The sequence below is a fragment of the Podarcis tiliguerta genome (assembly GCF_965153285.1).
Source record: "Podarcis tiliguerta genome assembly, chromosome: 3".
Classification (NCBI taxonomy): Eukaryota; Metazoa; Chordata; class Lepidosauria; order Squamata; family Lacertidae; genus Podarcis; species Podarcis tiliguerta.
In genome coordinates, this window is record NC_139536.1 from 39200097 (window position 1) to 39225288 (window position 25192).

The window sequence follows — 25192 nt, forward strand, 5'->3', positions numbered from 1 at the left end:
ACTATAAACAGAAGCCTGTGCAAGGGGAAAAGGAGTCCAGGAATGGCTTAAGTCTGAAAAAAGCAATTGCAACCTCACACACATCTAAAAGGCAGCTTGCTCTGGCTTCTGTTGGTTGGCTGCCTTGGACTCTCAAAGATTTACACACTTATGTCCCTCTACGGCGTGTATATATAATACTAGTGTTGTGGAATTTAGTTGTATGCTTTATCCCATACACAAGGAAAACATCAGGCCGCTAGCACTGCCCCTACTTCCAAACACCATTTACCAGTCTCCACTGACATGCATACAAACTGGTAATGTCCAGATTACCCAGATCTGCATTTGTGATCCCTTTGAGGGCATCACTGTAATAATCTCTGCAATCCACGATCACCACATTTTGTGTGTGTGTGTGTGCTTGTGTGTATTAGAGACAATGCACATTGTTTACCTATCTTTCGTTCCAGGGTCCTGAGTAGTCCCAAGCTGATAGAGGATGTCAATGGTAGAGTCAGATGACAGGCCATTTAATCTCCCAAAAAGCAAGGGGCTATTCAAATCTTCTCACATAAAAGAAAAATAGATTTGTTAATGTCTTGAGGAACATGCGATTCACTAGCTAACAAAGTGTTATTGAATAATAAAACAAACCTTAAACTTTTATCTTAACAATAGTAGCATAATTATCATCGATACAAAGAAAGGCAGCTGGACAACTTAACAAATTATCTTACACTGTTGAGAACTTTAAAATCACTTATTTTTAAACTACTAAACTAAATGCTTTTCATTATTCTGACACAGTTATTCGTTTCTCTAAACAAGGAAAGGCTGTAAGACTCTTTATCAAGTCACCGGATTATTAAAAAAAGGAAACAGCCACATTCTTACCTGTAGGATCACTCCCTGATGCAGAACAATTTCTTAAAAGAATGTCTATCAGTTTCAGGCCTATTCTGGTAGACTGAAGTCCAATTTTCACAAGCACTGCCTCAATGTTTGGCGAATGCATGCCGCAGTATGGAGACATCAGCAGAGCAGCACACGTCTGCAAGAGGTTGGCAGTGGGTGCCGCGGCACTTGCCATCATTCCTTCTAAATCACTTATGTGAGTGAGGCAATGGTGCAACAATCTTAACCATCCAATGCTGGGAAAGCAAAGAAACCAAAACTTAATTAAAACAAGCTTAAAAATGGAAGGAAGGGTACTTTCAACTTCAGTGCTAACAGTGGAGAAGCTTTGCAATGCAGAAAATGACAACATGGATTCAAGAAAGCATACTAACTCCATGTAAGCCAATAACAGACCAAAAGAGAAAAATGAAAAGTACTTTATCCCAGATTGATCATGTTCTTTTAAACAATGAGAATAGCAACAACTTTTTTAAATGGCAAGATAAAATGCTTTGGATTCCAAGCTTAGAATCTGCCAGGCATGCTATGTTTACGGAAGGATCCCTGTGGAAAACTGTAAGGTCATCTTTGGCCTTGAAACAGTGGTACAGACAAGGTAACAGACAGGTGCAAGTAATGAGAGTATTGGAAATAAGCAGACAAAGAAACTGCTTTCTCATGAGGTCACCGTTTTACCCAGACGTCTGAGCTCCCAATAGAACAATCTTTTTTGGACAAGGTCTACAAAAAGCAGACTCCTTGACAGTCACTGCAATTTTTTAAAAAAAGATTTGTTACGATTCAGTCTATAACAGATAGAATCATAGAATCATAGAGTTGGAAGAGACCACAAGGGTCATCGAGTCCAACCCCCTGCCAAGCAGGAAACACCATCAGAGCACTCCTGACATATGGTTGTCAAGCCTCTGCTTAAAGACCTCCAAAGAAGGAGACTCCACCACACTCCTTGGCAGCAAATTCCACTGTCGAACAGCTCTTACTGTCAGGAAGTTCTTCCTAATGTTTAGGTGGAATCTTCTTTCTTGTAGTTTGTATCCATTGCTCCGTGTCCGCTTCTCTGGAGCAGCAGAAAACAACCTTTCTCCCTCCTCTATGTGACATCCTTTTATATATTTGAACATGGCTATCATATCACCCCTTAACCTCCTCTTCTCCAGGCTAAACATGCCCAGCTCCCTTAGCCGATCCTCATAAGGCATTGTTTCCAGGCCTTTGACCATTTTGGTTGCCCTCCTCTGTACACGTTCTAGTTTGTCAGTGTCCTTCTTGAACTGTGGTGCCCAGAACTGGACACAGTACTCCAGGTGAGGTCTGACCAGAGCAGAATACAGTGGCACTATAACTTCCCTTGATCTAGATGCTATACTCCTATTGATGCAGCCCAGAATTGCATTGGCTTTTTTAGCTGCCGCGTCACACTGTTGGCTCATGTTAAGTTTGTGGTCAACCAAGACTCCTAGATCCTTTTCACATGTACTGCTCTCAAGCCAGGTGTCACCCATCTTGTATTTGTGCCTCTCATTTTTTTTGCCCAAGTGCAATACTTTACATTTCTCCCTGTTAAAATTCATCTTGTTTGTTTTGGCCCAGTTCTCTAATCTGTCAAGGTCGTTTTGAAGTGTGATCCTGTCCTCTGGGGTGTTAGCCACCCCTCCCAGTTTGGTGTCATCTGCAAATTTGATCAGGATGCCCTTGAGTCCATCATCCAAGTCGTTGATAAAGATGTTGAATAAGACCGGGCCCAAGACAGAACCCTGTGGCACCCCACTAGTCACTCTTCTCCAGGATGAAGAGGAACCATTGATGAGCACCCTTTGGGTCCGGTCAGTCAGCCAGTTACAAATCCACTGAGTGGTAGCATAGTCAAGACCGCATTTTACCAGCTTCTTTACAAGAATATCATGGGGCACCTTGTCAAATGCCTTGCTGAAATCAAGGTAGACTACATCCACTGCGTTCCCTTCATCTACCAGGCTTGTAATTCTGTCAAAAAATGAGATCAGGTTAGTCTGACATGACTTATTTTTCAGAAATCCATGCTGACTATTGGTGATCACAGCATTCCTTTCTAGGTGCTCACAGATTGTTTGCTTAATGATCTGCTCCAGAATCTTCCCTGGTATTGATGTTAGACTGACTGGGCGGTAATTATTTGGGTCCTCTCTTTTCCCCTTTTTGAAAATAGGGACAACATTTGCCCTCCTCCAGTCTGCCGGGACTTCGCCTGTTCTCCAGGAATTCTCAAAGATGACTGCCAGTGGTTCTGAGATCACATCTGCCAGTTCTTTTAATACTCTTGGATGCAGTTCATCTGGCCCTGGAGACTTGAATACATCTAAACTAGCCAAGTATTCTTGTACTATCTCCTTAGTTATTCTGGGCTGTGTTTCCTCTGCTGAATCATTTGCTCCAAATTCTTCAGGTCGGGCATTGTTTTCTTTATCGGAGAAGACTGAGGCAAAGAAGGCATTGAGGAGTTCAGCCCTTTCTGTGTCCCCTGTTTGCATTTCACCATCTTCTCCTCTGAGTGACCCCACTGTTTCTTTGTTCTTCCTTTTGCTACGAACATACCCATAGAAGCCTTTTTTGTTGCTTTTAACCTCTCTAGCAAGCCTGAGTTCATTCTGTGCTTTAGCTTTTCTGACTTTGTGTCTACACATGCTGGCTATTTGTTTGAATTCCTCTTTGGTGGTTTCCCCCCTTTTCCATTTTTTGTACACATCCTTTTTTAATCTTAACTCAGTTAAAAGTTCTTTAGATAGCCACCCTGGCTTCTTTAGGCACCTTCCATGTTTCCGTCTCATTGGTATTGCCTGAAGTTGTGCTTTTACTATCTCCCTCTTAACAAACTCCCAGCCATCATGAACTCCCTTTCCTTTTAGTATTACTGTCCATGGGATCTCACCCAGCACTTCCCTAAGTTTTATGAAGTCGGCTTTCTTAAAGTCAAGAAATTGAGTCCTAGTATGCTTGGCTGCTCCTTTCCGTTGTATAGTAAACTTCAGAAGAGCATGATCACTTGCGCCTAATGATCCTTCCACTTCTACCCCATTAACCAGGTCATCGACATTGGTTAGGACCAGATCTAAAATGGCTGTTCCTCTTGTTGCTTCTCCCACTTTCTGGACAATGAAGTTGTCTGCAAGGCCAGTGAGGAATCTGTTTGACCTTATGCTCTTGGCTGAGTTTGACATCCAACAAATATCCGGGTAATTGAAGTCCCCCATTACTACTATCTCCCTTCCTTTTGCATGCTTGGCCATCTGTTCCAGGAAGGCATCATCTATGTCCTCCGTTTGGCTTGGGGATCTGTAGTAAACTCCCACAATGAGGTCACTATTATTCTTCTCTCCCTTAATTTTGACCCAAATGCTCTCACTTTGGCTTTGAGGTTCTAAATCTTGGATCTCTTCACAGGTATACACATCCCTGACATATAACGCCACTCCTCCTCCTTTCTTGTCTGGTCTGTTTCTCTGAAATAGATTGTATCCCTCCATTTTTACATTCCAATCGTGGGACTTATCCCACCAGGTTTCAGTGATGCCTATTATGTCATATTTAGTTTGCTGTACCAAGAGCTCAAGCTCATCTTGTTTATTTCCCATGCTTTGTGCATTAGTGTACAGACATTGAAGTCCATTAGTCATTCCCCCGTGTCTCTTATTTAAGGATTTTTTCCTCCCACCACTAGGTCTGCTTGCTGTTTGCTCCATTTGGTCTATGACATTTGGATGATCAGCTTCATCAATTAATAGACTCCTACCTTCAGGAGCACTGTCTCCCTCCCCCACATTAGTCAGTCTAAAGCCCTCCTGATGAGGTTTCTTAGTTTTTTGGCAAAAACATTCCTCCCAACCGTTGTGAGGTGCAGCCCATCGCTTGCCAGAAGTCCATCCTCAAGAAACTGCAGTCCGTGATCTAAGAATCCAAACCGTTCCTGTTTACACCATTTGCGAAGCCAGCTGTTTACTTCCACTATTTTCCTCTCTCTCCCTGGGCCACGTCGTTCAACAGACAGAGCCATAAGCTCCAGAGCCCACAGGGCTGAGAGAAGTATATCTCCTAGGAAGCTCCCAGACGGTCTTGTTTATTTCTTGCTTGTAGAAGCCTCTTCTCCTGGGAAAGCTCATCTCCTGTGTGTCTGGAGTGGAACCCTCCAGTGCTCAGGGCTCCCAAGAGGAGATTGAGGATAGTACTGAACCTCTTGATGAACTGTTCCATGCTCTCAGGCCTGGCACCAGAAGGGCCCCAGGAGAGGCAGTGGCCTGTGGCCCAGATGCTCTGAGGGGCCAATGGGCCCATTGGCCACCCTCCCTGCTCCAGTACCCCAATGTAATGCACTGGGTGGGCAAAGAGGTCCTGCTGCTGCACTGGCAGCATGGTAATGGAGCCACTTCAACAGATGTGCTGGGGTAATGAAGCCACCTGGTGGGCTCAGGGCACTTAAGGTGGGGGCCTCTCCATCCTTCTTGAGGATGGAAGGGTGGCAGCTGTTCTCACTTCACTTAGGCAATGAAGGGGATACGTCCAAGTTCAGCTGAAAAAGTCCTGTGGGATCTGCTCTTTGCCCCAACCCCATGGCAGTTTCCTTTTCCCCTTCTTTCCCAATGCCACAGCACAGCTGGGATTTGTCTACACGCCTGTGTCCTACCTCCCTCTGCCCCCCCAAAGATGCCCAAAAGGGGGAGGGGCTTTTCTTTCTTTTGTGCATATATAAACTTTCATTTCCTTCCTCTCTTCTCTCACATACTTGTGTGTGTGTGTGTGTGTGTGTGTGCGCGTGTGTGTGTGCGCGCCTATAATGTAAAATCCAGCTGATTTGTTCTTCCTTTACCCAACCACCAGAAGTCACTAGACTTGCAGTCAGGTTGGGGGGGAAAGGGTGACAAAGAAGCCAAAGCAATTCATTCCACCCCTGCAGGTTAAAAGCATGAACAGGATTTCCATTACTGAGGTTGTATACCCTGAGCAAGTTTATTCAATTAGTAAAGCTTCTTGGGACGGTGTTGACATCCACATAAATGTACCCTGATAGGATGGTGGCAACTTTATAGTCTGATCCTTTTTATTTCACTTTGGGATTAAGTCTCCCCGGGTTCAGTTTTTGCTTTTGTTGTTGTTTGTTTTTAAAAACCTACTGGAGGAGGAGGAGGAGTTTGGATTTGATATCCCGCTTTATCACTACCTGAAGGAGTCGCAAAGCGGCTAACATTCTCCTTTCCCTTCCTCCCCCACAACAAACACTCTGTAAGGTGAGTGGGGCTGAGAGACTTCAAAGAAGTGTGACTGGCCCAAGGTCACCCAGCAGCTGCATGTGGAGGAGTGGAGACGCGAACCCAGTTCCCCAGATTACGAATCTACCACTCTTAACCACTACACCACACTGGCTCTCTTAATTCCATACTCTTAATACTTAATTCAAGCATTTTAGAGTGTGCTCCCTAGAGTGTACTCCCAATCCTTCCTTTTGGGTTTGGCCCAATGGTCACACAATGTCAGGTAATGGACAGGTGGGTGTGGTTGGGGACAAACCGCATCACAGAACGAAAGCTGAGGCCTTGTGTTCCCTACCACTGTCTTGGGGCTTCCTGCTGCATTTCCCATGCATATGCAGTTTCCCTCTTAGGACTGTGCTAGGCAGAGGCTTTGCTTTTTTGATTGGGAAATTGATTTTAAACATATATATGCACAGATATTACATAAATTATTTTGCAGAGGTTGGTGTTTTAATGCAACAAAGAAAAACACAAGTGATATCTATGGAGTTGCAAAGCAGCGGAAAGTAGCTTCTATGTGTTTCTGGCCTACAACATTGCTGACATCTCATAACCTGGTGCATAACGGAGGAAACGCAAGGATACTGACCATACAGAGGGCCTTCTCGGTAGTGGCACCTACCCTGTGGAATGCCCTCCCATCAGATGTTAAAGAGATGAGTAATTATATAACATTTAGGAAACATCTGAAGGCAGCCCTGTATAGGGAAGCTTTTTAAATGTTTAATGTTTGATTATGTTTTATATATGCTGGAAGATGGGCAGGGTACAAACAAGTTGTTGTTATTATACATACCTTGTTTTGGATACCTGGTCTTCAGAAGGAAGGAATGGATTGTTGACGGTTGCAGATGAAGTGTTACCAAAGGCAGTGAGCCCAAGTAATTTAATCTGAGATAGTCCCAACGTACTAGCATCTCGTGGGCGGTGAAGGCGAAGACAAACGGCGGAGGCAACTTCAGCTTTCACAAGCTGTATTTTTATGTATGTAAGACCACTTGTGATAACAGGCGTAGACAAAGGTAACATGTTCACCCCATCTGCACTAATTTCAACAGATACTGACGAAGGACATGCTGTAGAGACAGGCAGGCAAAGCATACAGTTACTTAGATTTGTGTTATAAATTTGAAGGCATCAAGTTCATTACTTTTAAATGTTAAGTAAAATTATTCAACACGTAAAACAATGTATGCTGCACACACTAGCACTATCTAAATAGTTGGTCAAATAACCAGAAGAGAGGCAACCCTGGACTTAATAAGAAGTGGCATCCAGGACCTGGTGCAAAAGAGACCATTTGATTCTTACCTGTAAAAGAGATTTCTTAATGCATGTAGGAGATTGTTTTAAAATGGGCATTCTTTATTAAAAAAAATAAAAATAAAATGGGCATTCTTGCTCCACCCAGTGGTACTAGGCTGTAATTTTTGCCTGTTACCACTAGGTGGAGCAAGAATACTGATTTTAAGATCATCTCCACAAGCATAAGTGAACATTAGTGTTGAACTGATTGGAAACAGGGACGACAGTGCTATCAAATTCAACAAATGGTTAAGTGAGCAATTGTCAAGGGAGTCCAACGTCAAAAGAAAAGAAGTACGAAAAAGAAGTGGGCTAGTGAAAATGATGAAAGGAAAAACCAAGAAGTCAAATAAATAAATAAATAAGCCAAATCTCTCCAGAAAGCATGAGGATTATTCAAAACTACAGTCAACAGATGCTCAGCTAGAATGTATACTGCAGATCAGGAAAGCTACCACCAAGACTAAGAAGGCCAAAAGGACTATGATCCAATGTTATCTAGTAAAGCTGATTGGTGGGATAGTCAGAACATATGGAAGGAAGCACTTCTTCTCATGGCACATCTACGGAGTTCACTGCCATTTATCCATTTATATGGCTTTTAATGGGAAATAGCCTTATCCTCAGTCCATAGATTTGTGCATCAAGGGTTAAGTGTCTAGTTTGCTATATGCTACCTCCAGGTTCAGAGGAACTATGTCTCTGAATACCCGTGCCAAGCAACACGTCCTGCTTGTAGGCGTTACATGGGCATCTGGCTGCCCACTGTGGGAAGCAGGATGCTGGGTGAGACAGGCCTTTGGTCTGATGCAGGAAGGCTTTTCTTATGTCATTTAACAATCCTGCTTAACAAATGGTAGCAAGTCACCCATTAAATAAAACATTTCTACAAGGCACAAGCATTCTATAGTAAACTACAGCACAGGTCTTAGCCAAACTGCAAAGGTAACTAGTGTATCGAAAAGATCATCTAGTTGGTACAACATGCGACTTGCCGTTTTCTTTGCAACTGCTGCATTCACTCATTGAGGTCTTATGTACATTGTACCCCCTTAGCATGAAGCTTTGTACCAACAAAGTTAAGGCCTGTGTGATATGCTGAATAATTGGTTAGTGGAGGGAAAGGAAAGGGAGGCTGAGATGCAGACTGATATTAAAAATTATAAAAAGCAATAGGTTACAGTATTGGACAGAGAGAGCAAAGTGATTGTATCAGATATATTTGCCAACTAGCCTTTTCTCAAATCTAGACAAATAGCTTCAAAAACAAGGAATTCTATATTGGATTCAAGATTCCATAAAACACAAACTGTAGTTATATGGCCAACACAAATTTATTAAACCAAGACGTGAAGTGTTTTGACTCATGTGAATATTGCCTTTGTGGACAGCATTCTTATTTACTGAAATAATTGGTAATTAAACATTTAATTAAAAACACCCCCTTTATCCTACAAGATAAATTGTGTTCTCAAAATATACTTACTTGCAAGAGATGCAAGATGAGGCTGAATGTGTATTTCTTTTAACAACACTGCAGCTGGAAGATGAATTGTAAGGTCGCACCAAGCCTCCTCAGGCAAAAAGATGTAAGACCAGGCAGCAGACCGAGCTCTTCTGTGGGGTGGAGTCGCTTGTAGCAACACTTCGGCAGGCTGGGCTGTAGGACTGCTTGATGTGATTGAGCCTTTAACAAACGAATGGCACGAATGAGTGAACGATTTCAAAATGAGAGATGGCAGAAACATACAAGTGTCAAGCTTGCGTATTGAGGTTATCTAAAACTATTTGAGGCTAACTACAACGCTCTGAGTTTCCTTCAAACAAAGCCCTCAAATATACGGACGGGACAAAGTAACCCAAATCTAGTCCCGGGATGGTACTCACAAGACAGAGTTATAAAGAACTGGAAATTTCTCTTACACAAGCTGCAGAAACACGCCCCCCCCCCCCCCCGGAAAAAGCAGACCAAAATCTTATACTATTTCAAACCAAAAGCAGGTGATACAAGAAACATGGAAAGCCTGCACTCTCATGAATGGTCTTATACATAATATTTTTATAAGTAATTTTAATTTCAGTCACTATTATATAATTTTTATTTTTTTTTTACTATTTCAATCAGCTGGGGATTCAGAATATACCACCTTCTACACCCGATTAACCATATGCATATCGTATTTACTAGTAAAATACTTAAAACAAAATGCAGCAATGTGGAGTGATCCTGCTCAGGACTTCAGCCCATAACATTTCAGTTATCTTCCCCTTGGTTTTCTCTCCCCAACCATCAGCCAGCATTCCATAGCCACTGAGCAAGCCTCCAGCAGCCCCATTTCCTGCCGTCCCTCTCCTCTCCACCTCATTCCCTGAACAGGTTTTCCACTGGATGTGCTCATTCATCTCTCCTTTCTCGGAGGTTTTTAAGCAGATGTTGAATGACCATCTATCAGGGGTGCTTTAATTGAGATTCCTGCATTGCATGGAGTTGACTAGATGGCTGTTGGAGTGCTTTCCAACTCATATTCTATGATATGCTTTGGGATTTTTCTTCTTATTCTAGGATGGGGGGACCCTGCTGTGCCTGATTCCAGCTACAATAAAATTTCTCTACAGATTTCTCGGGAGAGCTCTCACTTCTGCACCCACAGGGACATTTATATAGAGCTTCACTGTGAACTAAGAAATGACTTATCCTGAAAAAATGAGATGATTCTCTATATGCCTTTATATCTTTATGTCCCTGCCTTTATCTGCCTTTTCTAGCCAGTCACTGGAAAGGGGCTTTCTCCCTAGTGCCTGGATTGTAGCTTTCCCCCCTCTTAGTTAACTAACATCCCATGATCCCAATGGATTGTTTGGGTTCTTTTATGACCCAGGTTTTTTTCAGTCTGAAGTTTTTTTGTACTGTTATCTGTTAATACCTGCCCCTTGTGTGGGGATGGTGCTATTTTGGCTACATTTGCAGGAGAACATGAACACTTGAATCAGAAATAGAGGAGGTTATTATTACTATAGCATCTGCAATGTCACTAAAAACTAAGGGGCTTCAACATGGCAGTCTTAAAATGGCACATAACATACCCAATGGTGCAAAGTTGTGGATTCCTTCTGCATTATCAGGTTCAGAAGCTAGCACTCTTGCTTTCAAACTACTATCTGTTGCCTTGCTAGGGCCTGAGTCTAGAAATTTCATAATAGTTGAAACCATGCTTCTTGCTGTGTTTACTATGGCTCTGGTACTTGTCACCATGTTATTGCAAATAAGCTGAACTCCTCCTATAATGAAACAGAAAGTTAATGAAGGTTACAGCATGACATGAAGCAAACAACAACAACAACAACAAAAACCCAAGTCCCTCTTTTTAAACAAGCAAGACACAACACTGCAAATTTGGTCCTCTAACTGGTTGTTATTGATGGAGTTCAGACACAATTCCAATTGCAATTACCCATACTATTGTTTCACTGAGAACCTAGAAATTAAGAAATTGTGGTGCACACACAAAGTGAAGGAAAGTAAAAGTAAAGGACCTCTGGACGGTTAAGTCCAGTCAAAGGCGACTCTGGGGTTGCGGCGCTCATCTTGCTTTCAGGCCAAGGGAGCCAGCATTTGTCCACAGACAGCTTTCCAGGTCATGTGGCCAGCATGACTAAACTGCTACTGGTGCACGGAGGACCGTGATGAGTGCCAGAGTGAACGGAAATGCCGTTTACCTTCCTGCTGCAGTGGTACCTATTTATCTACTTGCACTGGCATGCTTTAGAACTGCAAGGTTGGCAGCAGCTGGGAAAGAGCAACGGGAGCTCACTCCGTCACAGGGATGCAAACCGCCGACCTTCTGATCAGCAAGCCCAAGAGGCTCAGTGGTTTGCACATAGTTGTAGGCCAATATTGATATGTAAAATCAGATTCCATGTATGTAATTTGTATTGATATGTAAAGTGTAAAATCAGATGTAAGTCAGATTCCAAACAGCCATGCATAGAACCATGCATGCATACTGGGACCAACACAGGTGCCAGAGCAGTCTCTTGAACCGCACCCCCAAAAGTAGCTCCTGATGGCCAGGGAACCTCTTCAACAGCATATGTTACTCTGTAGAGTTCCACAGACTGAGAGAGGGAGGGAAGAGAGAGTGAAGATTCTCACACACAAGGCTGTTTTTATCCCAACCTTAGTAATCTTCTAGACAGATTTTCCCAGGGAAAAGACTCACCCATATCATGAAATGCTTTCAGTGCCTCGCTGGTATCCAGCACTCTTAAGATGAACCACAGCAGTGGTTCGGATAACTGGCAAGTGGCAAGAGAACCCTGGTGGAAATGCAAAGAATCATATAGTTTTAAATAAACATGATTATACTATTTTGATTTTTTTGACAGAACTTGCTTCCAAATGATCAGACTTTTATAGTTTGTTTCTTCATACTAAAAGGGAACAATGCATGCCGCCCACTTTTTTCAAACCAAACATTAAGCAATAGGTGATGGAACATTCAATTGTAATGCCTGATCAATATACTAATGAGATGAGAAAATTACGACCAGTTATTTGACTAGCACTGCAGCAGCAGTGAAACAAAGAAATCTAATAATACCTGTCTTGACCTTAAAAAAGCATGTAAAAAATCTACTAATGAAATAAAATTATTTAATAAAACCAAAAGCAAATCCAAAAACTAGTTAATACTTGCATGTTGATCCAGGATTTAGGGAGTTCTCCATTTTTAATCACAAAGATTAATAGAGATTCAAAAAATCACTATCAGCTGCCAGATTAGCCAAGCTAATCGTTCATCCAAATATTTAGATAGTTTTACTTTTATTGACTACTACACCACTTCTGGGGGAACCCAGTCAGATGTGCAGCAAATAAATATTATTTTTTAAAGAAATCATAAGGAAATTTAAAAACAATGTTAAAACAGACATTTCAAAACAGAACAAAATACTACTAAAACTGGCATGAGCTAACATAAGAAAAACCCAGCTGTAAACAGGCCATTAAAAGCAGAATAGCTAAGTTATGAAGAAGACACATTTGTCTCCATCTAAATTGGCCTCAATCTGGTGCTCTTCAGGACATGGAAGGAGTATTATTAGTTGGCAACACAGCTGGTCTTGACACAGCCTGCTGCGCAAGAACACACACTGTATGCCACAGGAGGGAAGGGCTCCACAAGCAGCACGCTCAGGAACCCGGATTCAGTTGTCAACAACCTTGCATAGGAAATGCAAAAGAAACTCAGGCCACTGGTCCATCTAACTCAGTATTGCCTACAATGACTGGAAGCAGGTGTTGGGGATTGAACCTGGAACTTTTGACAGAGCAGGTGCAATGACACTCGAAGTTGAATATGCTATTGTACAGTTGTATATACAGAGTTTCCAAATGCCTTAGGCAGGGACAGGATCAGGTCCATTCAACGCAATTACAAAGTAGTATTTGAAACACTTACTTGTCTCCCCATATACCCACAGGCCATGTAGGTAAGAATTGGCTGAAGCATCACCTGCACCGTAGTGGCTTTTTTACTGAGTGTTGTTAGTATGGTAAACAATCCATCTCCAACCGAAATGGCATCCAATCCACCGTGAAAATTCTCGTGTTTTGTAAGATGTAAGCCACTTGCACCTAGGGGCAATTAAATATATTCCTATCAGCTTGAGGGACTAAAACAACCCTTGCTAAACATTGAAGATAAGCTTTGCCCCCACTTAATCTTGGGTGCCCTTTAAACTATTGCAAATAGAATATATACTGTAAAATCTATTGCCCAAGAAGTGCATATCATATAAATAACCCTAGGACAGCATAATATTAACAAATCATGTAATTCTGTTGAGACTTTGGGTGTATTTGAAAGCAAGAAATGGGTTATTTGGCCTTATCTAGAGATATATTTGGGGTTTACACCCCCCCCCCCAAATTAGGAGACTAATTTTAATTCAGAAAAATTAAGCTACTGACAGAAGGATGATGCACTGAGAAATTGATGAGGTGAGTTTAACACTGGGATTTAAGGGCCCAAGTACTCACGTGAGTGCTCATGTACCAGATACTGATTTAGGATACAATAATTTTAATATAGGCCACTCCGTGCTGCGTTAAAATATTGCAAATTAAATCCAAACAAATCAAATTAAAGCCTTTAAATTAAAAGCCCAGAGCCACTAGGCTCTACAAATACAAGCAGGATCTGGTCCTATAATATGCTAGCATGGGAAACTGTCTAAGAACTGAGTGTAGACAACTGCTTTAAGCTTTTTAGCAAAGAAGGCAGATATAAAAATAAGTACATTCACTATTAAAATACCTACCAATTATCATTGCCATAGCACTGCTGTTACACTGGCCCAGAGCAGAAAGAATCTGGCTCATAATCTGCTGGTTAGCTAAGACTAGGTCAGCCACATATGCTGTTGAGCCTTGAGTACTGCCACTGTTTCCATTGCTATCTTTTCCACCTGAAACCTTTTCTTCATCGGAAACGCTGTCCGTAGTGCTGCTGGCCATTTGAGCCCGAGCGCTATATTCTCTGTTGCTTGAAAGTGGCAGCTGCACTAGGATGTTGACCAGCTTGAGCAAATCGAACATGAGCTGATCCCTCGTCATCTCTCCACAGACTGCTTTGGCATCCCCTGGCCGGATGATATTAGCAAAAAGCCCTCCAAAACATGCTCTAGCACCCACTGAACTGTCGGACCCACTGCGAGACATAACTTTGTCAGCACACGTAATGTAATGGTGCACAAGAAATGTGATGGATTCAATAACAGCAGAAATGGTGCTCACTGAGACAACTTCAAAATTCTGCTCAAGGGTAAATTCCAGAAGCTTCACTTGTGCATCCAGAGGCCCCTGGCCAGCCTGGAAAGCACCCCTAGAAGGGAAGGAAATTCAAATTAGGATTATTTTCGCTCATGAAAACCAACAATTTACACGCATTGAAATTGCGCATGTAAGAAACGGCTGCCCACTCTTCCTGTTTGCTTTTTAAATTTCTACGGTTGTATTGTTTTATTGCTTCAGAATCTTTCTAGAGATTAGAAGGTAGGGTATACATTTTTACGGAGATAAAAATAGTAATTGCAACTCCTGATCACATGCAATTCATTCTGCTCTCTCCCAGGGCCAGTAACAGTGGTTGAGAATGTTGGATTAGGTGCTGGGAGACCAGGGTCCAAATCCTAACTAGCCATGAAGCTTGCTGGGTAATCTTGAAGCCGTGTCACCATCTTTCACCATAACCTACTTCAAAAGGTTGAGCTCATTGGAGGCAAGGTGTGATATTATTGTAAGGTAAATGTAAAAGTAAGGGGGGGGAGGAGGCGGAATGAATAACTTCTAGGCCTCTAAAAGGTACCCCTACCCGTACGGGCCAGTCTTGACAGACTCTAGGGTTGTGCGCCCATCTCACTCAAAGAGGCCGGGGGCCAGCGCTGTCCGAAGACACTTCCGGGTCACGTGGCCAGTGTGACATCGCTGCTCTGGCGAGCCAGAGCCACACACGGAAACGCTGTTTACCTTCCCGCTAGTAAGCGGTCCCTATTTATCTACTTGCACCCAGGGGTGCTTTCGAACTGCTAGGTTGGCAGGCGCTGGGACTGAACAGCGGGAGCGCACCCCGCCGCGGGGATTCGAACCGCCGACCTTTCGATCGGCAAGCCCTAGGCACTGAGGCTTTAACCCACAGCGCCACCCGCGTCCCTATTGTAATAAGAAGTAAAAAGGAAGAGCATAGTCCCTTCCAACTCTAAAATTCTGTGAAATGCTGAAAATCAGACAGTAAAAAAGCATCTTGTTTCTTTTTATAAATTTAGATTTCAACTAGAGATGTGAAGGCTTGGGGGAAAAAACCTGGAAAAAAATGGGGGGGGGGGGCCCTGAAAAACTGGACAACAGAGTCGGGGGTGGGGAATCCAATCCACCCGAGACCTTCACACCTTTAATTTCAATCCAACTTTGAACCTTAAATAAAAGTATTTATAATAATCAAAGGTTTACCTCTCCGTTGAAAGAATATGTATTAATTTTAATAAAAATTCACTGAACATCTGAGGGCATGTTGAAGAAAGGTGCACTTGTAAACGAGTAAGAAATTCTTGCATAGCTTGAGTAGCTGTTGGACCAACCTAGGGGGAGGGAAAGATTTTTAAAGGTATTTTGATTATGTTCTGAAGAATGGCATTTTCTGAAACAGTTCCCAAGCCCTTGTCATTATAGATGGCTGCATAAAGAGTCTTACAAGCTCAATCAGAAACAAGGCTGGTGACAATGCTATCCCACGCTTTCAGTGGAACATGCACTCTACACTCCACATGACTAAAATCATGTGATGAGATAGTGGAGCACATGAGAAATCCCTTCCCACTGTGTCTTCGAGGAAAGGCCTGAAAGGGGGGGGGGGGGAGCCTGCCAAATGTCCATAGGCAGTCCTTGAGAGCTGGAACCCTGCACACGCTAACTCCTTCTTAAGAGTCACATGTACATGGTGGAAGGCAGTAAATAGTTTTATACTATTGACAAAGCTGGTACACAGTCATTGTGATTAAGAAACAGACAAGTAGAGAATGCTGACAGGAAGCAATCAGTCTTCAATCATTCAGTGTTATTTCACACACAAGCTTTTCACCATCCTTAGGTGAGCTGAATGCCACCAATATTTGTTTACAGTCAGTAAAAATATTACCTGTGGACTATGTTGATTTGTTCCATGAGGGTTGGTTCCCGAAAGAAACTTCACTAAAACATGAATGAGGTTGGAATCTGACACCAACAGTTGGGCAGTACTTTCCTGAGATGTAATGGCACTGCTGGGACCAGCTGTAAGACAAAGTTTTTAAAAAGTAAAATTCCCAAATAGCTACACTGTTTCATCCTGTACAGAAAAGGCCGTGCTCTGTATAGTCTTATGGCATCAGACAAAGGTTTAGTTAAGGTTTCTGTGGAAATGTTTACTCAAAAACTGTTGAGAGTTTGTTGTAGTTCTAGCTCATGTTACTGAACCTGTGAGTGGTTCAACCTTTCCTGTTCCATCCCTTATTTTGAGCTTTTGCATAATAAATGTTCATCTCGTTTCTCTTTCATACTCTATTTTTGTAAGGAAAAATGCTGTTGGGCTGCAGTTTGCATGGCTGCCGATACGAGCTGCAGGGTGACTACAGAACTGCAGGCAGATGCCTCAGGCAGCCAAGTGGGGAAGTGGGAGGAAGAAGGAGGTAACCAGAGGCAGGCAGGTGGGGAAATCAGCACAGTGTAGCTTTGCAAACCTTCCTGGTCTCCCTCTGTTGTTGGTTGGTTTGGGAGACAGGGTGCAAGGGAGTAGGCCAACGGAGGAAGAGGGGCAGGCAAGTGGCCAAGGCACACCTTCCCATGCCCTTCCAGTCTCCCCTTTGCCTGCCTCTTACTTAAAGAAGGAAAAGTGCGTTTAAAAATGCACACTTTCTTCCAGCCATGGCACAAGAGCAGTGAAGGGCAGAAATACTTCCACAACTTCATTCCCCTCCTCTTCACCAGTGGCAGCAGTGACAGGGGGATCTTGGGATCAGGGGTGGGCTGCGAGAGGAGGGGGGGATGAAGATTGGCAATGGGGTGGCGGCTTTGGTTGGTAAGCTGCAATGGAAGAATTGGGGTGGTTTAAAGGAAGCAGTGAGGGGGTGGGAGGTGAAGGGAGCTGGGGGGGGCTGGCCATGGTACAAAGGTAGGCAGCATTGACAAGGGGTGAGTGGGTTGGCAACCAAAGCAAACAGGAGCAGTAGCCCATAGTTAATAAATTTCCAATTAACCTAAATAAATTCGCACTTCCCTAATTTTGAGCCCAAGGTGCTATCTGGCAGTTTCTAAGTGCCAAGGGGTGATACTATGGATTGATTTTTCTACTTTTAGAAGAATGCTAAGGCTGTGTACTTTTGGTTATACTGGTGAAGGCAGTGGCTCTCACACATGCAGTCAAGGACTCTTGTCAAGAAGCTATTGGACCCATATCACGCCCCTGTTCACTCTTGGGCACAGATTCTGCCTGCAAGACAACCTCTACAACTTTCAGAGCCAGAAAAGTCCATCAGCAAAGGAGATGAAGCTGCAGCTCTGTTGCCACATATAAGCCAAGCTGGTCCCAGGAGGAACAACAAATGCAATTAAGGAGGAAACTAGAAATTCCATTACGGAACTTGAAGTGGCCATTTTCAGACTTGCAATTTGGTATGAGCTTCTGAGGCTGATATCTGCTACCCAGAGAAAATGAGTTAAATGAGTAACTCGGTGAAGATCTCTGCGCAAATGCACCTCTCCATCCACTTAAACAGCATGTTACGATCCCTGTATCTTCTTTGCACAAGGGAAAAAACCACAAAGTTTTTCACAATATAAAACATGGTTCCTTAAGTATTTAAATATTTAACTCAAACACTCCATGATACCCCACAGGAAGGCTTTTATTTTACATTTGCTATTACTTATACTGCTGCATAAGGGACTGATAATGCTAGATAAGAGCCTCCTTGTTAAGTTTTTAGTGACTTAGAACAGGTGTGCTGGCATGTCTATCACTTACATTCAAACTAAATCAAACCAATTTAAAGATTTAGTATTTATAAAAAAAATCAAAATTATATTTTAACATAGGCTTTAGAAGTGCAACATTCCAGAGGAACTTACAGTTGAATTGCATGTTCGTCATGAGGGTTAGACTATGGAGTACAAGGCACCATGTTCTCAGTAAGGTATTAGGATACCATGCCAGGACAGTCAGGAAGCTAGTTACTGATGCTGTAATAAATACACAGTTCAAAACACAACATATCACAACAGATAGTTGAAGGGGTTTTTTTAATTACTGGAAACTTCAGTTATGGGGGGAGAGGAGAATGAAAATATCACTTTTTAGAAAGGCAAAAGCTGGCAAATATCTGGATCTCTCAAGCTGGAGAATGCACTGAACAACCAATTTGAGTAATAAGCATATGGGTAGGAGATTAAACTGATGTGAGCAAGGCCAGATAAGAAATTTCATAGGTTCACCAGCACCCAAGAACAAAAATTAACTGCAGAACTCATTCACAGCAGAGAGCTGCCTAGCCTCAACTTTGTCATTTCTTTGCAGAACAAATTAAGGCAAAGATTATGTTGCCATGATTTTTTTGGCACCTTGCCTAGAAGACAAGAGGGGCCCAAGTGGTGGGAAGCTGCTGCAGACCTTCACAAGTACAGCACTACACCAATAGTGTAAAAATGCTGTCTTACACTATGAAGAAATACACACACACTGATGCTGCTTACCTTGATTTAAGGGAATGACAGGTGTCCGGTTGGCATTATACAAGAAAACATCAGTGCAGTTGTCTTTAGTCCCAGTGGACCCTGAATTCAGGCTTAATGTGAGCCATAACTGTAGAAGGGATTCGAGCTAGAGGATAATGGATAATCAGTTGTCATTTTCCAAACATATTTAGGAAAAGGTTATGGAACTTGGAAGTCAGGGATGTGCAATAAATGGGTAAGTCAAGAAGTCCAACATTAATTTGTCAGCTTCCAGAGTAGATATCATGTTCTCTTGTAACACACTACTACTATTAGTGTAACACACTACGACTACTATTGTAGGATGTATTTACTGCATTCCATGGGGTCACGAAGAGTCGGACACAACTAAACAACAACAACATGTCATTTTGATCTTAAGTAAGCCAACAAGCATATGGTTGGCAAAAGGCAAAGAAAGAAGAGTCATCTCACGGATGTAACAGTAACTATAACAACCAGTTCAGTTTCTGGAAACTTAGTATTGTTTTTTAAATAATAAAAAATCCAGCATTAGCAAGTTTCACTCTTCCAATGTTGTAAGCAAACCTATACAAACACCAGTTGAACAAGCTGCATTGCCCCATTAAGCTAAAGAGCCTATCTGAAATTGCCTCAGCATCTGCGGACACAGCACACGTATGTTAGAAACACAAATTGCTTTTATAGTTTGCCATTGCAGGCATAAGCACACTGTCCAAAATGATAAAGCTTAGTTTCTCTAAGGTTTTTCAAATATTGTGTCCTCAAAGTGCAACAGTTATTGTTCAAAAATTATTTATATATGCCTGTAATAATTAGCAGCACAGCACAACAGTGGAAATTAAGCTCTGGATCAATTCTTCGCCCAACAGGAAACCTGCCAGCTCTGCATTATATTACTTGCTCTAAGATGGAACAGTACAGCTATAAAAAGGTGTACCAAAGAACAAGACCACCTAGCTATAAGGAACTGGAAATACACCTGAGGCAGTTTATGTGTGTGTAAGTTAAACCAACATGTGATCAGACGTGCCGCCCTAACACCAGCAGAGAAGAATTTGGCTTACTAAAGGTATTGCACCCATTAATGCATGTATATCATTCTCACAGGCCAACACAGAAAAACTCTCTACAAACAATTACATACCTGAACATGATGGACTTGTAGCATAGAGAACAGTTTGTTGAAGCATGCACTTAACATTGGTATGGAGGACAGCTGGATAATAAACTGGTTGTTCTGATTTGATGCATGCAGCCCCTGTAACAATGAATCATCTGTTCCACTCGGAGACTGAGTTACTGAAAGAAAAAACACACACCAAGGTAAGTTATTTTTAAATGAAAAAGAGAAACTGCATCTTTATCTTTGTCACCAAACACATTAATTTACTCTTGCACAATATATGGACAATTCCCCAGAATACAAACTGAATACAGTAGTAAGATCTTTAAAAGGACAGCACATGAAGATACTTTGGGTTACACAACAGCTGTGCAAAGAGAAGGCTACTTGCACAATAGGGCTTTCCCACCCTGGCCTCACTACCACAGCCCCCTGACCCACTACTAAGGGTCAGATGATTCTCAGAAATGGCCTGGCATGTGGCACATTGGCTGCAATGGAAGGCAGAATCAAAGAAAATCAAGCAGAAGCAGCTTTCACAAGTACAGTTCATGCAAATAGCTATTTTAGTCTTTGCCCTCTTTAAGTGTGAGGGTGTGTATGCAACTGCTTATTTCCATATAATTAAAAAAACCTCAACAAATTAATCAGATAATTAATCCCACTCACTTCTGAAAAATCACAGATAGTTAAAGGCCACAGGCCTGGTTATAGAGGAGTTTTCTCCCCTGGTGCCTAAAGATATGTTGTGCATGTGTCCTCAGCTAGTAAGGGTAGTTAAAGTGCTTTGCATTCTAGCTAGCTACCAGATAACTGAGCTTTTAGCATGTTGGTTAGCGAGAAAAGATTACCGCAACGTTCAGAGATGTTTATTTTTAACTGTGCAAATTTACATGTAGGAGATGTGTTGGTTAATGCCTGCAGAATGGAATCAGCTTCCAGAGTAGACATCATTTTCAGCATCAGTTCTGCTTGTTGTTCAAGTCCAACCTCTAAGCGTGCATCTAAAGCTTTGGAAAGCAGCATAATGTCAGCATTTAAATTACAAATTTATGACCTATTACACATTTAAACAGTAAACATTTTATCAAATGTTAACAGCCTATGGTACTGACTGTTTCTGTTGCTAGATATGGGGCTTGGTGTATGAACTATGGTGTATGAAAAAAGTAGGACACATAATGCAGATAATAAAGCAGATTTTAAGTAAATCCAGAGACTTAGGTCAACAAAGTCAGATGTCTGCCCTCAAACTACAACTGTTATTTTCGGGAGCAAGATTCAGTTCAATAATTTTTGGAACAGATACCAACTGAATGGGGCTTTTTACTGAGCACAACCTGGTTTTTACACTGTAGCCACAATACAGAGAACCACAAGTCTAGCTCCATTTGTCCAGCAGGGCACTGGACTTTCCCAAACCACCCCCTTTCCTCAATAATCCACAAGGCTTCTGGAAACTGGGGGACCTTACAGTTTTCACTATGTCACAGATGTGCCAAATATAGCTCTTTGGAAAGGAGCTACAATATAATAATCAGAACATGCATTTGTAAACCTTAATTATATCTCAACTGTCTGGCATAGAACATTGCACAATTCAAATATCTAAATAATCATAATGTCACATTAGCAAAAGCAACAACAGCTCCCCCAACAAGCCAAAATGAACAGTACACAAGGTAAGACTATAGCTATTGCTTACCTTGAGAGACTGATACGCTCACAGTTTGTGACCCATTCTTCTCTGTGGTAACTGGTGGTTTTGCCACAGAGATTCCAACACCTCCAATGTAAGGGTTGTAATTATATGTACCGTAGTCAGCACCCCAGTAATCATACCACGTGCTGCTTATAGGCTTTATAAAATAAAATGAGATACAAATTTATTATTCAGATTATAACTTTGGAAAAAGTTGCACTGTGTTAAAGATATAAGCTTTTTTGAAAACTCATGCATGCCATACCTTGAAGACTTTCGCTGCAAGGGGATCTTTCTCTAAGTCAATATCTAAAGGATCAATATCGACTTCCATCAGGTCTTGTAGTAATTCAAGATCAATGTCTTTATCTTTTTCCAAAGATGACAGAGGTGGAGTACCTTTAGGTGATTCAAAGAGCTTAATACCACCATGCTCTGTAAAGGTTCATAACAGACAAGACTGGCAAAAGGCTGTGTAACTTCAGGGTCAACCAGTCTACCTAGCCCAAAACTCACATGTATGATTTCTAGAAGGTTTAACAGGCTCTGGTTTTCTACTCATCCTCTATCACTATAGCTAGTGACCCCACAACCTTTGTTTCATCAAGGGGCATAAACTCTGAACTCGTTATTTACTCTAGAGATCTGGTGTACCACGGCACCTGTCATGGGTAGTAGGATCAAGTTATCAAATATTTAAGACTGTATTAAAGAACCAGACAGTGTTTGAAACTCCCACTGTTCTAGGCGCATTTTGCGACAGGGAATTTCATTAGTGCGAGCAGTTTCTGAGCTCTGGGTGCAGTACTGTGCCTAAGATTTCAGTTTACAACAGCAGAGTAGAAGGAAAGGGAGACCTTTTTCTGCCTCCCCACTTCCAGCTACTTTCTGAAGACTGGAGAAGAGACCCTGTTAAGAATATTAGGGGAGTGGGCAGGGGAAGGACTAGACCATGTGAAAAATGAACCTAATATTTTAGCTGCAGTTCATTCATTTTTAGCTTTGTATTCTCGTTATAAAAAAGCACGCCTAGACATTCTGTTGCTGTACCCATAACCTAGGTTTAAGGTGCCATTTAGCTCCTAGCTTTCAATGTCCTCTTGGGACACTGGCATGCCTTCCTGAACAATATGAGAAGGGACACAGGAGGCTGGTGGGGGAAAAGGGAGAATTGCCCTGGCTGATTTTGGGTGAGTCTACCACCCCTCCGTACCTATTCCCATAAAGTCTAGAAGAGTCGCCTGACACTCTGGAGAGGCTTTCTGGGGATGCATGTGAGTCAGAAAACTTTACTTCCAGGAACCTCCTTAAGTTTATTTATAAGATCTAAGCCAATGCTTTTCATCTTTACTTCAATCACTGCAAACACTGTTTTAACTAAAAAACACACAAACACTATTATTGACAGAACCAGTTTAGTTATTTGTTACCCTTTCTAAAATTCTGATTTTTTTAAACTGCTTCTGAAATGGTGGTAAATCTATTGGTTAGATGGCAAAACTGAAGCAACAGCTTGGAAAAGGCTCATTACCCCTCTGCAAAGTATATATTTACCTGTGATGTCATGTGTCAAAGGCTCATCAATAGTTTCTACTAACTGAACTGCAGACTGCTGAAGAGCATCATCTGAGTCTGCAGCTGAAGCCCCTGCCTCTTCTCCCATTGCAGCTTCCTCCATGGCTTCAGCAGCTATAGGAGCCAACAATTCTCCTGAATATGTCAGAACACAATTAATTTACTGAAGTGGTCAAAGAAAAACAAACTGATGCATATTGCCTGAATACTAGCATTACTCAATTCCATGTTCTGAACTAAGAAGGTTATCATTTCAACATAGATCACACAGCACAATAGCACTCAAAACTGAGCATACTAGTTGCATTTGCTTTTATGCCCAATCTAACCTATCCAGAAAACTTGCAAGAAAACGTACATACCTCAATAATTCTGTCCACGCAAGGCAACCCCAACAAGATCAGACCACATGGTCAAGCAGAAATCTTATTTCTCAATGCTGATGTGGAGGGTGGAAGGCCTAGAATATCTCACAGCTAGAGGCACAGATCACCCTTCTCCAAACCATCTTTGGGCCTCAGCATTGTCTGACACCATCTGCCCCCCTCCCACTGTTTTCTACAGCAGACAGGCTAGTTGCCATTCACTGAGGAAGCTGGATGCTACCACATGAGGGTCCTGCCAAACTGCTGGAAGTCAACTAGTCTATAAAGTTGTGGCTCATATTCACCCCATGTTAGTATGTTGGCTATTACATCTTCCATGCTCCCCACTGTATGCAATCATTCTGCTTGATAAGTATCCGGAGTTTCAACAAACCTGCTAGGATGTCTTGCAGCATACACGTCAGAGAATACTGAGCCCATGCTCCTCCCCAAGAGATATCACCTCTGTTAAAGTCTGTCCCAACCAGAAGCAACAGTAGCCTTTCCAGCTGAGCTTCGTTCACAATTTCACACAAATGAATTGTAGGTCTTGTAGCATTGGCAATTCTAGCAAGAACCTGGAATGGAATTTCAGAAATGAAAGGTTGCATGCATAGTTCTACCCACAAATGTTTGCTTACAACCATTTATTTGTTATGTCAAATTTATAACCCACTTTTCCTCTCTGAAGGGAGCCAAGGGCAGCTATGGGGTATAACATTTCTACAAAAGTAAGACTTGAATTACTATAATGGATGGAGCCTCAGGTATATGGCCTAGGGGCTCTCTCGCTGGAGCTATGTGGAAATCTATGCAACAGCTTCAAGACAGGTAAAGAGTCAATATCAGGAATGGCCTACCTGGTTATGTTTGTCATAAAAATAAACATTGCTATTAGTCTTGTATCTTGGAAAATGTATGATTTAAGAAATACACAGGCATTGCATAAACTAGAAAATATGGTCATATATATTTATAGTGGAAAATGCATTCAGCATAGTAAGCTATACAGGATAAATGCATAACACTTCTGGCATGACATCTCATGCAGCTCTGAAGATGCCCTCCTTCCCTCCTAGTTGGAGCTAGTCTCTGTCCTAAGGGAGCCCTCCTTTCTATTTCTGAATATCCATTATTTTCCATTTTATCTTGGAAAGTTGCAACATTAAGATTCTTGAAGAAAATATTATTTATCTATAACATATTCAGCATTAATATATTGGGTTGCCTAAGCAGGGCATTCAATTTTTGCTCCCCCTCCTCCGCAACCTACAGCAGCCTCCTGCACCACGTGTCCTTTTAACCCAAAGGGTCCCCCAACTCTCGGGAGCAGTTTTTAGGAGAAGATGGGTCTTAAGTGGCTATGGATGGATTGGCAAATGACTTAGCTCAGTGGGTAGAGCACAAAACTCTTAATCTCACAGTTGTGGGTTCAAGCCCCACATTGGGCAAGATTCCTACACTGCAGAGGATTGCACTGGTTGACCCTGGTGGTCCCTTCCAACTCTACAATTCTATGACTAAGACTTGCATGAATGAAAGCCTTTCCACTAAGGCAAAGCCACAATCTGATATAACCCATTGTTTTTCCTTTCAGCATGAGTGCAGAGAGAAAAATGAAATGTTTGTTTTTACATGGACATATCAGGAAAA

The 25192-nt window shown here is 42.1% G+C and overlaps 1 protein-coding gene across 17 annotated transcripts in view; it reads right to left on the reverse strand.

Moving 5' to 3' along the window:
* Window positions 1-25192, reverse strand: part of BIRC6 (baculoviral IAP repeat containing 6) — a 138645-nt gene that overhangs the window by 57387 nt on the left and 56066 nt on the right. For 9 of the 17 annotated variants that reach the window (XM_083432054.1, XM_083432058.1, XM_083432052.1 and 6 more), the window contains 18 exons: window positions 23934-24117; window positions 23154-23309; window positions 21865-21998; window positions 21603-21756; window positions 20791-20907; window positions 19919-20073; window positions 18769-18895; window positions 18148-18258; window positions 16181-16314; window positions 15496-15623; window positions 13809-14371; window positions 12947-13122; window positions 11705-11801; window positions 10569-10763; window positions 8971-9171; window positions 6976-7255; window positions 877-1133; window positions 437-545 (listed from right to left, as the gene is read on the reverse strand). In XM_083432054.1, the coding sequence (XP_083288180.1) occupies window positions 437-545; window positions 877-1133; window positions 6976-7255; window positions 8971-9171; window positions 10569-10763; window positions 11705-11801; window positions 12947-13122; window positions 13809-14371; window positions 15496-15623; window positions 16181-16314; window positions 18148-18258; window positions 18769-18895; window positions 19919-20073; window positions 20791-20907; window positions 21603-21756; window positions 21865-21998; window positions 23154-23309; window positions 23934-24117 (3278 nt within the window). Of the gene's footprint in view, window positions 1-436; window positions 546-876; window positions 1134-6975; window positions 7256-8970; window positions 9172-10568; window positions 10764-11704; window positions 11802-12946; window positions 13123-13808; window positions 14372-15495; window positions 15624-16180; window positions 16315-18147; window positions 18259-18768; window positions 18896-19918; window positions 20074-20790; window positions 20908-21602; window positions 21757-21864; window positions 22035-23153; window positions 23310-23933; window positions 24118-25192 lie in introns of all 17 variants that reach the window. The other 8 variants (XM_083432060.1, XM_083432065.1, XM_083432061.1 and 5 more) reach the window with 1 other exon arrangement.